This window comes from Sciurus vulgaris (genome assembly GCF_902686455.1).
Source record: "Sciurus vulgaris genome assembly, chromosome: 9".
Taxonomy (NCBI): domain Eukaryota; kingdom Metazoa; phylum Chordata; class Mammalia; order Rodentia; family Sciuridae; genus Sciurus; species Sciurus vulgaris.
The window spans coordinates 134,892,060-134,906,750 of NC_136469.1; the positions used below are offsets into that span (position 1 = coordinate 134,892,060).

General features: G+C 45.9%; 1 protein-coding gene across 6 annotated transcripts in view; it reads left to right on the forward strand.

Annotated features, from left to right (window-relative positions):
- Positions 1-14,691, forward strand: part of PROM1 (prominin 1) — a 113,378-nt gene that overhangs the window by 69,456 nt on the left and 29,231 nt on the right. For all 6 annotated transcript variants that reach the window (XM_079154793.1, XM_079154795.1, XM_079154796.1 and 3 more), the window contains exons 7-12: positions 59-148; positions 4,121-4,338; positions 5,857-5,931; positions 7,985-8,048; positions 11,228-11,387; positions 13,687-13,839. In XM_079154793.1, the coding sequence (XP_079010919.1) occupies positions 59-148; positions 4,121-4,338; positions 5,857-5,931; positions 7,985-8,048; positions 11,228-11,387; positions 13,687-13,839 (760 nt within the window). The remainder of the gene's footprint in view (positions 1-58; positions 149-4,120; positions 4,339-5,856; positions 5,932-7,984; positions 8,049-11,227; positions 11,388-13,686; positions 13,840-14,691) is intronic.

Sequence of the window (14,691 nt, forward strand, 5' to 3'; positions counted from 1 at the left end):
GTGGGGCCTGTTCTTAGGGTAAGTGCCCTCACTGTCCTTTCTGCCTCTTTGATCCCAGGTATTCATTCATTGCTGGGAGGTGGAATTCTGGAGCGACTAAAACCTAAGGTGATCCCTGTTCTTGATGAGATCCAGGCCATAGCCACAGGTAAGCACAGTGGCAAAAGTGACTGAAAATGCACCATCCGGGAATCCCTGGGTCTCACGGGGTCACTTATTCTTTCCTGAGTTTCCCTGAAAATTGGCCAGAGCGGGAGCTGCAGTCTGTGGCCACACAAACAGGTCAGGCAGAGACACACCATGTAACAGTAGTTAGTATTCTATTTTATTTTTTAAAAGCTTGTACCAAAGCTATTATATTGAAAAAAGTCATTTGAAGTAATACCAGCAGAATTTGACAGGAGCCTCCCACTCGGTTTTGTAAATAAAGTTTTATTGGAACACAGTCATGCACATTTTGTGGGTAACATCTATGGCTGCTTCTGTTCTGTGATGGCAGAGTTGGGTGGTTGTAGCAGAGACCTTAAGGGCCACAGAGTCTAGAATATTTACTATCTGGACTTGTACTGAAAAGTTGATCGACCCCTGTTATAGAAGATGCATAGCCTATAGAATTTTGGATCTTTTGAGTTCTATCAATAAGTCCCCCCAAAGAACAGCTTTTAAAACAAGGAATACACTTATGGATCTTAAACCCCACCAGAGTCAGTGTAGAAGTGAACAGATACACTGATTTTAATAAACATTCAAGCTGCAATGGAAAAAAAAAAAAATCCCCAGGCCCTTCTGAATATTAAGAAAAATGTCTGTGCTGGGTGTTTGATGCAAAGGATGATTTCATCTGTGTCAAACATTTGGCTAATATGAATCGTACCTTCACAAGCTCCTATTCCTGAGAACACAGGCCATCAGGAGGGGATCATGTGGAAGACAATCACACCTGCTCCCTTTGGCATTCCTTATAGTTCAGCTACTCAGCAGACTCTACGGGGAGAGGAGGGCTGGCCGAATAGGCCAAAATAGGATGAGGCCTAACTAGTCTAAAGGGCCTTGCTGTGCCCTTATGTGACCCTGCAGAGGGTTGGTCATCTCTGAAGGGGGTCCTCTGAGGTGGGTACCCTAGTTGCCTCCGGACATCACCAACCTCTCCTTCATCAACCATTTCCTTTCCTGGCCACCAAGGGATGCAACCTCAGAAACCCATACTTCCTGTCCCACTCCCCGGTCCTGTCCTTCCTTCCTTCCCTCCCTGGCCCTTTCCTGTCATTCCCATCTTACTTCCTATCTTAGGCACCCCTTTCTCTTATAATGACACCAGTCCTACCCTATCAGGGTCCCACCCTTCTGACCTTATTGCATCTTAAATATCGCTGTAGAGGCCCTGTGTTCAAATACAGGAGGGTCAGGACCTCTTCGTATCAATTTGGGGGACACTTCAGTCTGTGGCAGTTGGGTAGCTGTAAAGTGGCGAGGTTGGGATTGAAACCCCATCTGACAAAAGCCTCTGCTGTCCCACCCACCCTAGACAGGATTCAGGACACTGAGGCGTGCTCAGATGCAGGCTACTGCTGTACTACCCGCTAGAAGGCCACACAGGGAACCCCAGGGGAGGAGTTGGGAGTCTGAGGTGCAAGCTGACGTGGCCATGGGATGATGCTATGCATCCCCGCACCGCAGGCCCCTGTGTGCCAGTGCCTTTGGAGTATGGGTCTTCCAAGACCTTCTCCCATCAGAATCACACGATGGCTAAAGCTACACATCAGCCTGGATGATGCGTCCCTTTACTTTTTTGCCCAAAGTTCCAATGATTTTTAGTATTTGAATTATAGTGCTTTCTAGATGAAAGACAATTAAAACTGATTTTTCCCTTCAGTGCTTCCTGTGTTATCAAAGTTCTACTCTTTTTCAAGCCAACCTGAATCAGTCAAAGTTTATTTCACCTCTGTTGTTGCCAGAACTTCTTAAAGCTTGCTTCGTAAACTGCACCAGCAAAGTTTTTTCTAAAAATGCTATGTAGCCTTATGTGATTTGTGAGTTTTGGAGATTGAAGACTCATGCAGTTCGTTTGAGTACATCATGTTTAGGCTGCAGGTCAAAAGGAAATGAGTACTGGGCTGGCGAAATGTTAATGAACTAAAATTAGGAACCTGAAATATTTTCCCCAGTTACTTCAGATACATAATGCATGGGATCTCAGTAGGCCTGGAATAATTCCCAGAGTTATAGCCCTGTAAATGTTTTATAGGCATGAAAATGCTTTGAAGCTTTTGGAAAATATATATGTATTACCTCTGAGTCCTTCCTGGGACATAACAGAGTATTACCACCCAGAATGTCTGTAGACAGCAAACACACACACACACACATACACACACACACACACACACACACACATTTACTGGGCCATCTGTTTTGTCATCTGTCTGTCTTGGTTGTTGTTATTTGTTTCTTGCATAATTTATCTTAAAGTCAAAATGGAAAGGTCTGTGAGAGGTAGACCTCAGAACCTGCAGCGTGAGGTGCGCAGTGTGAAGAGTCTCAGCACGCTCTTCGGCAGTCGGCGTGTGTTCTTTGTTTCTCATTTGCTGTGCTAGATGTTTCCTGAGCCTCTATCGTGAGCTGGGTACCAGGCGTCATGCTTTGCTGATAATGCTGCCAGCAGGGGTGGGAGGGATGCAAAACCGACGCCCTGAGAGCTCTTCTGTGGTCTTCGACATCAGTATCGTCTTCAGTGGTGTTAGATTGTGATTTTCCTGGAATCAAGAGCAAAGATGAAAGCAGACTTCAGAATTTTTTTAAATCAGGTGAAGTGATAAAATTTGAGATCAGTGATCAGGCTGCCCAATTCGGGAAGCCTCCCCAAGGTCTTTGGATACAGTAACAAGTGAGACAAATTAGGATACAGCAACAAATGAGACTGCTAACATGGGTGTTAACTAACCTGCCCAAGGGCTCAGCCTCATGAACCTGTCAGGACACAGCCTAGAATCACAAGAGATAATCCATCCAGCTCCCTAATCTACAGACGAGGAGACTGAGGTCCAAGAGATGAAAGAACCTGCTAAAGATGCCATAGCAAGGTCAAAGTAGAACCAAGAGGAGAACTTGGGCTGCTCTTGGAGAGATTCCATGGTACCATTGTGCAAGCGCGCGCGTGTGTATGTGTGTGTGTGTGTGTGTCTGCATCTTTAACACTGTGGTTGTAGGCAGAGTGGTTGCAGGAAGGGTGCTGAAACCATTTTAAGGGCATTCACATTTTCCTTTGCAACACTGCACTCCTGCCTGACGCTCTGCTGTTGAGCAAAGACTTGACCAGGAAGACTTACCTGCTTAGAAGATGCCTTCTAGTTGAAATTTCACGTCTTTTACTGCTGTGGCTTTGAACCACTGTAGAAAACAGTTGTAATTCATATCCATATTCTCTGGGAGGGAGTTCTGCCCCCAGAGAAGTCAGGAAAGCCATCATCATGTGGGACTTCCTAGTATGAGTCCTAGGCTGTGGGGCTCCCAAAGCAACACAGGCAAACTCACTGCTGTTGAGGAGTTTGGGTCTGATTAGTCTTATCCCCTTCTTACTGTGAAGGGCACGGTGATAGTTTCAATATTTTAATACAAGGAGGTTGGCTCAGAGGGGTTCCAGAATCTACTTCTGGTCACACAGAAAGTAACAAAGCTCAGATCTATGCCTAAATCTGCCTGGATCCAAAACTCTCCTCTCAACTACTCTCTAGGTTATTCCAGCTCTTTGAATATTTATAACTAAAATGTGAGTATAATCTGTTTTTATGTGGATCAAAACTGGTTGGGATGGATTTGTTTGGAATGACCTCTTCAAGGTTGGGCAGTGATGCTTTTGTTGGCCAGGTAATGGGGCACCGAGGTGTCCCCTACAGACCTGTGTTGGTACTTGCCCTGGCTTATTGGTTGAAAGACCATGTGCTATAGAACTGAGCTGGTCGGAGGAGCTGGCAGAGCAGCCCAGCAGCACCCTGTGCTTCCTCTCAGGCTGCCCCTTGCAGTGGTCTAAGGTCACTTACAAGTTCTTCTCAAGTTCCGTTAGGCCACTCTTACAAATGAAAGGGCCCCCATGTCTCTACTCTGAAGTGGGCTGTTTCTGCAGAAATCAAAGAGACCAAGGAGGCCCTGGAGGACATGAGCCAGAATCTGCAGAGCTTGAAAGACGGAAGCGCACAGCTCAGCAGCAGCCTGGCAGCTGTGAAGGACAGCATGCAGGAGTCCCTGAGGAGCCCCGAGTGCCTCCTGCCACAAATAAGTGAAGTCTGCAAGAGCATTGAGTCGTCTCTCAGCCTGCTGGAGAGCGACCCCGGCTTGAGTTCGGTGAGCTAGTTCAAGGAGTTGGCACGGCAGGGGCCCATGCTGGGGCAGTGGGGCAGGCTAAGCACCACTGCACCTGTCAGGGCACGGGGCCTGGGTGGCATCTGATTGACACACAGGAGTGGCTGCAGCAGGAGCCCAGGAATGAAATGGAGCCCCCTTCTGGGGAGTTCTTTGCCATTTGGTAAAATGCATCAGAATGAATTCAACTTGAAAAAGAGTAAGAGAGCAGAACACTTCCCTGTAGAAAGGTAAAATATATTTTAAAACAGTGTGCCTCATGTATTAACCCCAAAATAGAAGTCAATTCCTTTGTTTTCCCAAAGAGTAGATTCCCCCCAAGAACTCCAGGCAACTTGAATATTTAATGTTCTGGAATGTAGAAAAAATGGCCACGTATTTTCATGACATTTTCCATATTCATTATATGTGACCCTAACCACTAGCACCATCTCCTCCAGAGTTCCTCTTTGAACATTGTCTATTTTTCTGAAAATTCTCTCCAAAGCAGTCTTTTCATTTTCCAGCCCAGGGTCCTGGCCAGGGCCACATGTTGCCATCAGTGTCATGTCCCTTTCAGACTCTCTTTCTTTGGTGACATTTTCTGAGCAGGCCACCTATGTGGTGGCGTGGCCTTCCCTCCAGGTTTGTCTGGTGGTTTCTCATCGGATTTAAGTTATCCATATTTGCCAAGGACACACTGCAGAAGGGATAGGTGTCCTTCCTGGCACATCATGTGGAGAGGCATGTGACATTTGGCCCAGTGTTGGTAAGAACTGGAGACTTCTGATGCATATGCAGTGCTGGACATGAAAAACTTACTCCAGTCTTCTCAATAATGTAACCACTCACTGTATTACTTTGTTTTATTTATTTTATTTTTCATTCATTTATTTTTTGGTACAGGGGACCAGACCCAGGGCCTTGCATATGTTAATCACACATTTTACCACTGAGCTCCTCCCCAGCCCCAGTATTACTTTTAAAAGCGATTTTTGCATTGTTCCCAGCTTTATTCACCAATATTCAGTGTTATAATTGGAAGGTCACACATACTCTGTGTTGAATTTCTTTGCCTCATTTTTAGCTGACTGCATCAGGAGACCTCCAAACACCCAAAAAATGAGTGCTTGTCCAGGCTGTGCAGAGTAAAGTGTGTTTTCCCCAAATGTTCAATAGAAAGTGAGGTTGGCTGGGTGGTGCATGCCTATCATCCCAGCTACTGGGAATGGGGGTGGGGGTGTTGCTGAGGCAGAGGATTGGAAGTTCAAGGCCACCCTCTGCAACTTAGTAAGGAACTCTCTCTTAAAAAAAAAAAAAAAAAAAGAAAAGAAAAAAAAAGGGTTGGGGATTAGCTCAGTGGTAGAACACCCCTAGATTCAATCCCCACAGGGGGAAGAAAAGTGAGGTGGCTCCCTATAATATCAATGCTTTGGAGCTTGGATACAAGATAATTCTCCTTTCTGTGGGTTAATGTGGGAGTAACCACCTTGCCTTATTTTTTGTTTTCTAAATTTTCAGCTTCCACCTGTGGACAAAGAACTTGAAAATGTTAATAATGTTTTTAAAAATGATTTGAGTGGCCTGGTCCAAAAGGTATGTATTTTTAAAAAAAGATAAGAGCGACTTTTTTGTATCTCACTTTAAAGAATAAAGGGAAATGTAAGATATTAGGGAATAACAACACCAAAAAAAAAAAAAAAAAAAAATGGCATTCTGGAGAGAGACTGACAAGAAGAGGGATAGCTATTTTGTCCTTTCCAATTGGAGAAGTCTTGGTTGAACGTCTGTGATATGCGAAGCACCATGCCAAGACCACTAGAGGTCAAGACCATGGCCCCTGCTCTCCTGGATCTCAGAAGTCCATGGGTAGGGTCCATGTTAATCCTGATGTGAAGGCTGCCTCTCCCCAGGAGTCGGCCACAATGGTTTTCTTTGTTCCTTCCCATTTCACACCTGTTTGCCTTCTACCTGGCTCTCTCTTCTTCCTCCCCCTCCTTTGCCTAGCTACTTGATCTCTTAAGCTTCTTATAGCACCTTTTTATTTATTTGTTTGTTTATTTTGGTGCTAGGGAGGGAACTCAGGGCCTCATGCATGCTAAACACATCCTCTGCTACAGAGCTACATCTCTCTATTATCACCCTCTTAGCAAGGATTTTCCTGGCTTCCTGACTAGGTCAACACTTTTAGAATTCTTATAGCTTTGCAAATATTCTCTAAGTTCCTCCTAATTATAATTACAAGTAACTACCTTTAATGACTCTGTTCCCCGCATTGGACTATGAAACCCCCAAAAGGCAGGGGCAGCCTTGGCCTGGGATACCACGATTTGAGCGGTGGCTTACCAATTGTGATTTATTTAACCAGTGGATACTGAATATGCAATAAATATTCTTCATGGATTATGATTCAGCCGAGTGCCTAAACCTATAGAAAAGGGGAGAGTTGCTTATTCTGGATGCTGTGTCTTTAAGCATGGCTGTAGAGAAACCTCAAGTAGCAATTAATACACACTCCATACTTACTGCCAAGAGCGTCCCCTTGTCATTCGACATCATTGGTCTTTGTGTGCTGGATTCACTTGGTTCGTTAAGCGATGGGAATTAAGCCAGGATGTTGCAGGGCTCCTAGCCATGATGGGCAACATCTCCAAGTCCCCCTGCGGGTCAGTGTGAAGGGGGCAGGCAGACACAAGCTGGAAGCAAGGTTGCCTTTGAGAAAACAGAGGTTGTGGACCTCCTTCTCCTGGCATCCGACCCAGCTAGACTGAGGCGGGAACTCACTAGTCCCTAAATCATATGAAGCATATAAATACCGCAGTGTCCTCTGGCAGATGACTGACCACTGCAGCGAGCAGTTAAACCCAAACTAAACCCCTCCCAGAGGAAGGGCCAGATGTTGAGCTGAGTGCTTTAGAAATACCTGTGCCCTCTCCTGAATTAGCCCAGAGCCACACAGCTTGGCCTGGCCATATCTGTTTTAGCCTCACTGCCATTTGTATTCTCTCCAGGCTGTGTTTAGGGACTTGCCCCCTCTCCTCCTGTGCGACTAGATCTCTTATTGGATGATTGCTGTAAAGTCTGGTTGTTTTCAGGATTTCAATTTACGTCTGCACGTGGTGTATTGCACACCTCAGGGTTTCTTAACCTCGGCACTGTCCGTGGGCTGGTAGGGACTGTCCTGTGCATTCTAGGGTATTTATTAGCATCGCTAGCCTATGCTTGCTCAGCACCTATAGCACCCCAAGTTGGGATAGCAAAAACATCTCCAGGCATTGCCAAATGTCCCCTGGGGGACAAAGTTCCCCCAGATGAAACACACTGAAATATCTATATGTACCCATAATAATACCTAGAATCAGTGTAGGCAAATGGGGTGATTTTAAAATTGGGGGACACCTAATATAAAAGACTTTTAACTTGATCTTTGATTTATTAAGTTAGAAGAAAATGCTGTCTAAAGGGAATTCTGTTTTAGGCTCCTGAAGACCATAACATGGTCATTGTAGCTTTAAGATAAATGTTATGTTTTTATTTTACTTCTCTACTCCATACTAAGCTGAACACTGAGCACTGGTCAACTGGTCAACTTACTTATTTCAACTGGATTTTTAACGTGTATGTCGGTTAACTTTGAAATATGTTTTAGGGTTACACATCCTTCAACGACATACCTAAGAGGGTGAAAAGCCAAACCACGCCTGTGGTAGCAGGTGAGATTATCCTTCTGAAGTCTTTTCGTATCTCTCTTTGTTAAGAATTCTGTGGTTGGTCAGCACAAAGAAATATGCTCTTACGACCTGTATTTTTCTTTTCTCATTAAAAAAAAAAAATGGTCTCTCACTAAAACCCTAACAACTAGGTGAAGATCAGAGCTATTCGAAGGTGTTGTTTTCAGTCCGTGACACAGGATTGAAAAAAAAAAAAAATTGCTCCTCTGCAAGGCAGTTCAGGTCACAAGCCACCAGGCAGGGGGGTAGAGCTGCGCTGGACTGGCAGGCCCCTTCCAGGCTCCCCCAGGCCTCGGGGAGACTGTGCTTCGGAAGGTCACCTTCTGACTGTTTTCCCAGAGGCAGGGGACCCTGTACATTATTCTACTTTCTAAATGGACTTAAAACTGGATTTTAAAAATTGATTAATTAGATTGTGTTTAGGAAGACTGTCGGGATTTATTTTGTCTTTTAGGAGGTTTTTTTTCTCCCTCTCCGCAGGGCTGTTATAAAGGTATGTTAGGCTCCTAAGAATGTTCGCGGTCTTGGAGAGAGGATGTGTGGGAGAGCTTCAGGCTTTTAAGGACTGAATCCTGCCTGTTCAGGATGTGGTTTTTGGGGGCGTGTGACAGAATGCAGAATAAACAGATTTTCGTATTGGGATGGGGATAACCTTGGGGTAGTGTGCTTGGAGAACTTTCTGCATCTTTGTAGGACGTCTCCTCTCTTTCCTTTTTAGCCATTTTTCCAGGGCTTCTTTTCATCTGTTACCAGGTGGTTTTTAAGTACTGTGTAGTGTATTTGGCTGTAATTTCCTCTCAGCATTCTTTCGACTCATTAAGTGTTTGGGAAAAGAGCATTTTAGTCTCATCAGAGCTTTATGTCTTGTGGCTCCCCTTTGGGTGATGTAAGATTCCCTCCTGAGCCATGAGGTTGCAGACAGGGCCCAGGCATTGCTGGGATTCTGTCTGGGGGCTGACCACATGCTGTTCGTCTTTAGCCACCTGTTTCCTAACCTGTGTTCCTGTGTTTAGTTCTTTGTTTCTCCTCTCAGGGCCTCTTCTGCCCGGCTATGCCGTCTTCCCTTATGAGTCTGAGAAAGCAGAGTGCACAGCACACATCAGAGAAGCCAGAGCACCTGGTGTCCTTGACTGGACACCAGCATTTCCCAGGGCTTGGCTTCAGCCTAGAGATCAGGTGTTTATTTTCGTGTCCTTCGTTCCCACGTTCTGATCCTTCAGTCCTGGCCTGAACATATTTTTTTGAGCCCACTCTGTGCAAGGCTCTGCTAGGTGCTGGGGTGTGAAAAGTCTAAGGCATGACCCCTGCCTGACCTTTAGCCAGCCTCGCGGACAGATGCCATTGATCAGACTTAGGCGAGCCGGCCACGGATGAGCAAGGAGCCCAGGTGGTGAGAGGGTAATGGATGACTTCCTGGGAAAAGCAGCATCCAAACTGAGTCTGGAAGGAGGGCTTTGCTGAGAGAGGGCACCTGCCACACACAGAGTCAGCACAGCTGACAAGGCTGGAGACTGTGAGAACAAGACAGGCCAGGAACAGACGGGGGCCCCACGGAGCTGCGCATAGCAGGTGGGATCCAAGTGTCACATCTCTCAAAGCCCCAGCGTTAGGCAAGAGGCCCACAGAGCTGTCCCGCCCAGAGCCCCAGGTATGTTGGCACACGAGTCATTTGAAGGAGACAGTGAGCCACTAAGAAACAACTCTCCTCCTTATGAGCCAGCTCCAAGCCCCTGAGCTGCAGTTGCTCTTTTCTGTGCCTTTGGTTTCTAGATTTCATACAGATGTGGAAAACACACTTTGACAAAAGTTTCCCACCGTGTTTTACATAATTATGTTTTAGACGAACCTACCACCTTCCCACTCTCCTGCGGCTTGCCAGGAGCCCTCGGTCACCTTTGGGACCTGCTCCTGTCTCTGCTGCTGCCGAGAGATTTCTCTTTCAGGATCAGTGGGCTTTTATCTGATTAGTACATTCTTATTCTTATTCTTAGTATGTCCATGGGGCTGGGGGCGTAGCTCAGTGGCAGATTAGGCATAAGCCTTGGGTTCAAACCCCAGCCTTGAAAAAAATTTAAAAAGGAAACAAGAATCACTGTGGACAGGGCTATCCTTAGCACTGTCAGCTCAGGGGACTCATTGTGCCCCGGTCATGGTGGGTGGATCTTTCCAGAACCCTGTGGTGATGTTGAACTTCTCTCTGAGAAATGAGATGGTGTTAATAAGAACTGGCCACTGGGAAGTTCCCTTGCTCTCTGCATGTAGGGGCACAGATATCCTTCTCTAATAAGTCCCAAACTGTATGAGTCAAGTAAAATCGTAACAAATATGTCACCTGGGGTCACTTGTTCAAAAAAGATCCTAGAGAATTTCTGTATTCCTGAATGCCATTTCTTAAACTGAGAAGTTAGTATTTTTTCCCCCAAAATCGTATAATAGACCTTTAGTCTTAGGTATACCATGATTTCAACCTTATTACCAGAATCTTCTTAAAACGAGACGTAGGGGTAAACACCCTAACCTCTGTGAGCCTCAGGGCCAGTTTTATTAAAATGGGGATTTAGAATACCTGCCTCAGTGCAGTGACTGAATTGGCATTCACAAAAGCGCCTGGCACCTGGTGGGCACGCCACATGTACGAATCGCCTGGTTCTTTTTTTGTTTTGTTTTGTTTTTCTTTTTTTTGTGTGTATGTGGTACCAGGGATTGAACCCAGGGGTGCTTAACCACTGAGCCACATCCCTGACCCTTATTTGTATTTTATTTAGAGATAGGGTCTTACTAATTTGCTTAGGGCCTCACTAAGTAGCTTAGGCTGGCTTTGAACTTGGAATCCTCCTGCCTCAGCCTCCTGAGCTGCTAAGATTACAGGTGTGAACCACCACACCTGGCTCTGATTTTGTTTGTTTGTTTGTATATTTTTAGCAAGGTAGTAGAATCAAAGCACTGTGGCTGGACTTCAGCAGCGTCTTACCAACGTCCTCACCCACAGCTGCTGTTTGGTGAAGTCGTTGCCTTTTGATGACTGTCTCCTAGAATCCTATCCTATTATGAACCCATATATAACATGGGAAAAGCTGAAAGTGGCTCAAACCTTTCTGTTTGGGTCCCAAATGACATTTCTGTGTCCCCCATGTTCATAACCAAGATCACTTTGTTTTCAGAAATCAAAAATGTCTTAAATAACCTCGGTGACACTGTCAATGACGTAGCCAAAGACATTCCTATTCAGGACTCCCTGTCAGAGTTCAGCGGTCGCATCGATTCCGTTGAAAGACAAGTCCACCAGAAGTTGCATAAGGCGGAGGAAATTGACTCCTACTGGTGAGTGCCTGCCTGGACCAGTAGACTAGGAGCATGCGCCTTGCTATGCAGTGCCCTAAAAATCGGATGCTGCCGCTGGGGTGACCTTGAGAGCAAGTCCGACCCAGATGCCGTGACCTGATATGGGAACCCGTCATGTTCATTCAAAAGGTTGACGTGCTCGCTTAGCACATAGACCCAAATTGAAATAGCACAGAAAGATTAGCATGGCCCCAGACTAAGAGTGACATGCAAATTCATAAAGCGACTATTTTTTTTTTTATGTTTAAACCCAGAAGTTCTTGAGTCAAATATTTAATGATTTGCAGTTTTGATATGATGAGTGGCTTCTAGAATCTTTGTTATAAATAGTAAGCCACACATGTAATGGGATTTTAAAACATTAAGTAATTAAGGGTATTTGGAAGATATTCTTTTCTTGTAGACTTGTAAAATAAATGTATAGAGGTTGGTTCTACCAGAAGAGTGTGGTCTTAAGAGACTGAGCTTGAAACCAGTAACTAGACCCTCCAAGCTCAGGTGAGCAGTGGCTGCACCTGTGTTTACGAGTGCAGGTGGTGTGGTGTGGTCCTGGGGACTAATGGTGGCCTTGCAAGGGAAGGGATCGGGGGCCATGAAATGTAGCAGACCCTCTGAGGCGTAAACTGTGTTTCTCCTTGGCCTCAGGTCCCTTGGTGCTCCGTAGGGCCAAAGCCCAGGGAGAGTCCAAAGCCTCAACATACTATGCAGGTTATTTTTTGTGAAAGAGAAGAAGATAAATAAGAAAATGATAGCAAAGGCTATGCCACCATCTGAGGGAAGCGATTCATTGTGCCTGCCCCTGGCTTTACCCAGGACATCTCCTTAGTACTTGGGAAACTCCCTGGTTGTGTTCCATTGTATCCCCCGGATTTGGGGACAAGGATGTTGGGGCTCAGAGAAGTGAAGTGATTCAGCTAAGGTCAGCGGGAATGTGCCAGAAGAGGTCTCTCAGACCCAACATGGCCATGCTATTCGTTGTGAATGAGCAACTAATGTGAATGGTATCAGGACAGACACAAGACAGAACCTTTCTCGATGACCTTGAAAACTCATTAGCCATCAGAGTTTCACAAATGAGAAAGAGGACTGCAGTTATCTGCTTCTCTCTTCCTCTCCCTCCTTCCTACAATCATAAGCTTATTTTTAAAAGAAATTTAACCAAGCAGTTGATTTAGTAACTCCGAAAGTTTTCTGAGGTCAGGGTCCCTGGCTTCTTTAATTTTGTGTCCCAAATATCTGGAACAAAACCTCCACAGAGTGGCCGCTGGTAGCTGTCGTTATAATTACCAAGATTGTTGTTAATTGAATGAAAATCTTCAGTGGCAACTTTTGTCAAGAGGCACTAAGCAAAAACGAATTCTTTGTTGTGTTTTTATTTTTTTATTTTTTATTTTTTTGGTTTCTTAAGTGTTGGGAAGGAGTTCTACCCTTGAATGTCCCTGGGCTGCTGGGAAATGTTGGTGTACAATTGGGGAATGCCAGTAAGGCCTAATTGAGGATCCATTATCCTAAAACGTCTCACTAGACCATTCCAAAATTGAGATTTCCATTCTGAAGGCATTTGATTTAGGATGCTCATAAAATTCTAAATGTTCCATGCATCTACCACGTAGAGTGTTTCTGGTTTAGTAAGGAACACAATGCCCCAGAACATTCCTGCAATTCCAAAATACTTTGGAGAAAGGCCAAGGGAAAGAGCCTGGTATTTCTTTATCAGTAGTCTAATCATAATCTATCCACCGTAGTAGGTACTTCCACTTCAGGAACCTAGGAGGAACTTAAGGGGTAAGACTTTGGTACTGGAGACTGAACTCAGGGGCATTTTACCACTGAGCAACATCCCCAGTTCTATTTATTTATTTAGGGACAGTCTCATTAAATTGCTAAGGCTGATCTCAAACTTGAATCCTCCTGCTTCAACCTCCTCAGTTACCTGGACTACAGTGGCGTGGGCCACTGTGCCCAGCTTAAGGGGTGTTTTTACCAGTAGTCTTGGAGTAGCTCAGGCAGACCTGCTATGAACACCATGTAAAACCTTTGGAAGTAAATGCTAAAGACAAACATGGCCGCTGAGAGAGCGCTTCAAAGCTAAGATAAAAGTGCCTCACTTGGTCCAGTCTTATCTCAACATCCCACCATCCCACCTCTGAGGGATCCCCAGGGCTCTGATGTCCAGATTGCTGGAAATCCCTCGAGGACTGTGGCCTTGGTCAGCAGCTCCTGGGTTGTGATGTCCTCCCCTGTCCTCCATACAGTGACACTGTGCTTGCCTTACCAGGTGGCTGTGTGGCTTGATCGTCTGCTTTCTGCTGTCCCTCATCGTGACTTTCTTTTACCTGGGCTTGCTGTGTGGCATCTGTGGCTATGACAAGCACGCCACCCCAACCACTAGAGGCTTCGTGTCCAACACGGGAGGTATCTTCCTCATGGTGTAAGTGTTTACTCCTCTTGGCGCCTGGGGGTGGGGAGGAGAGCAGGGGCTGGCTGTGGCATTACACCAGCCTGGTGCCCTCTGGGCCACATGCTCAGTGGCCTAGGTGTCTTGGGGTGATAGTACTATCATAGGTTTGGGAGCTTCCATCAAGTAAAAGAAAACTAATTTGGTTGCACTTTGATTGACCAGCTTAGAAGAGCTGTTTACATATGGCGAGCCCCCTTTAAAAGCAGCTGTCATGGAGGTCATTTCCAAGTTGACTTTCTTGACTCTCACTTCTCCTTCTTCGTGTTCATTCATTCATCCCTTCGCTCCCCAGAAGCTGGCAAGACCTGTCTGACACCCTGCCATATGTTCAGCACTGCTGTTAGCTTGAAACTCAAGGAACTTGATTTGGAATCGGGTGGCCCGCCCAGCACCCTAGGGATTTACATTAGGGACAAGAAGAGGAATGAGATACCAGGGAGTGGCGAGCCGAGGCACTGCTTCAGAGCCACTCATATCCAGGTTCCTGCATTTGGAAACCTTTACTTTAGCAGACGGCAGCACAGCAGAGTGGGCAGAAGCCAGCAGGTGTGCCTGAAGTTAGAGCCTGAAGTGTCAATCACTGGGGTGCAGACGGTAGCTCTGGGCGCTCCGTGCAGGAGTCCTGAGGGCTCCCAGTTTCAGCCTTTGTTTTGATGAACTCACTGAGAACGGGGGCAGGCTGTGGGTGGGGTGGAGAGGAAGGTAAGACTTGAAATAGCCCTTTACCAAATAGACGCTCGCTCCTGTCTCTCGCTTTGTGCCACTCATAGGGGGGTGGCGAGGACGGGAGAGCAGGCCGCATGCGTCCGTCCACTTGGTCAG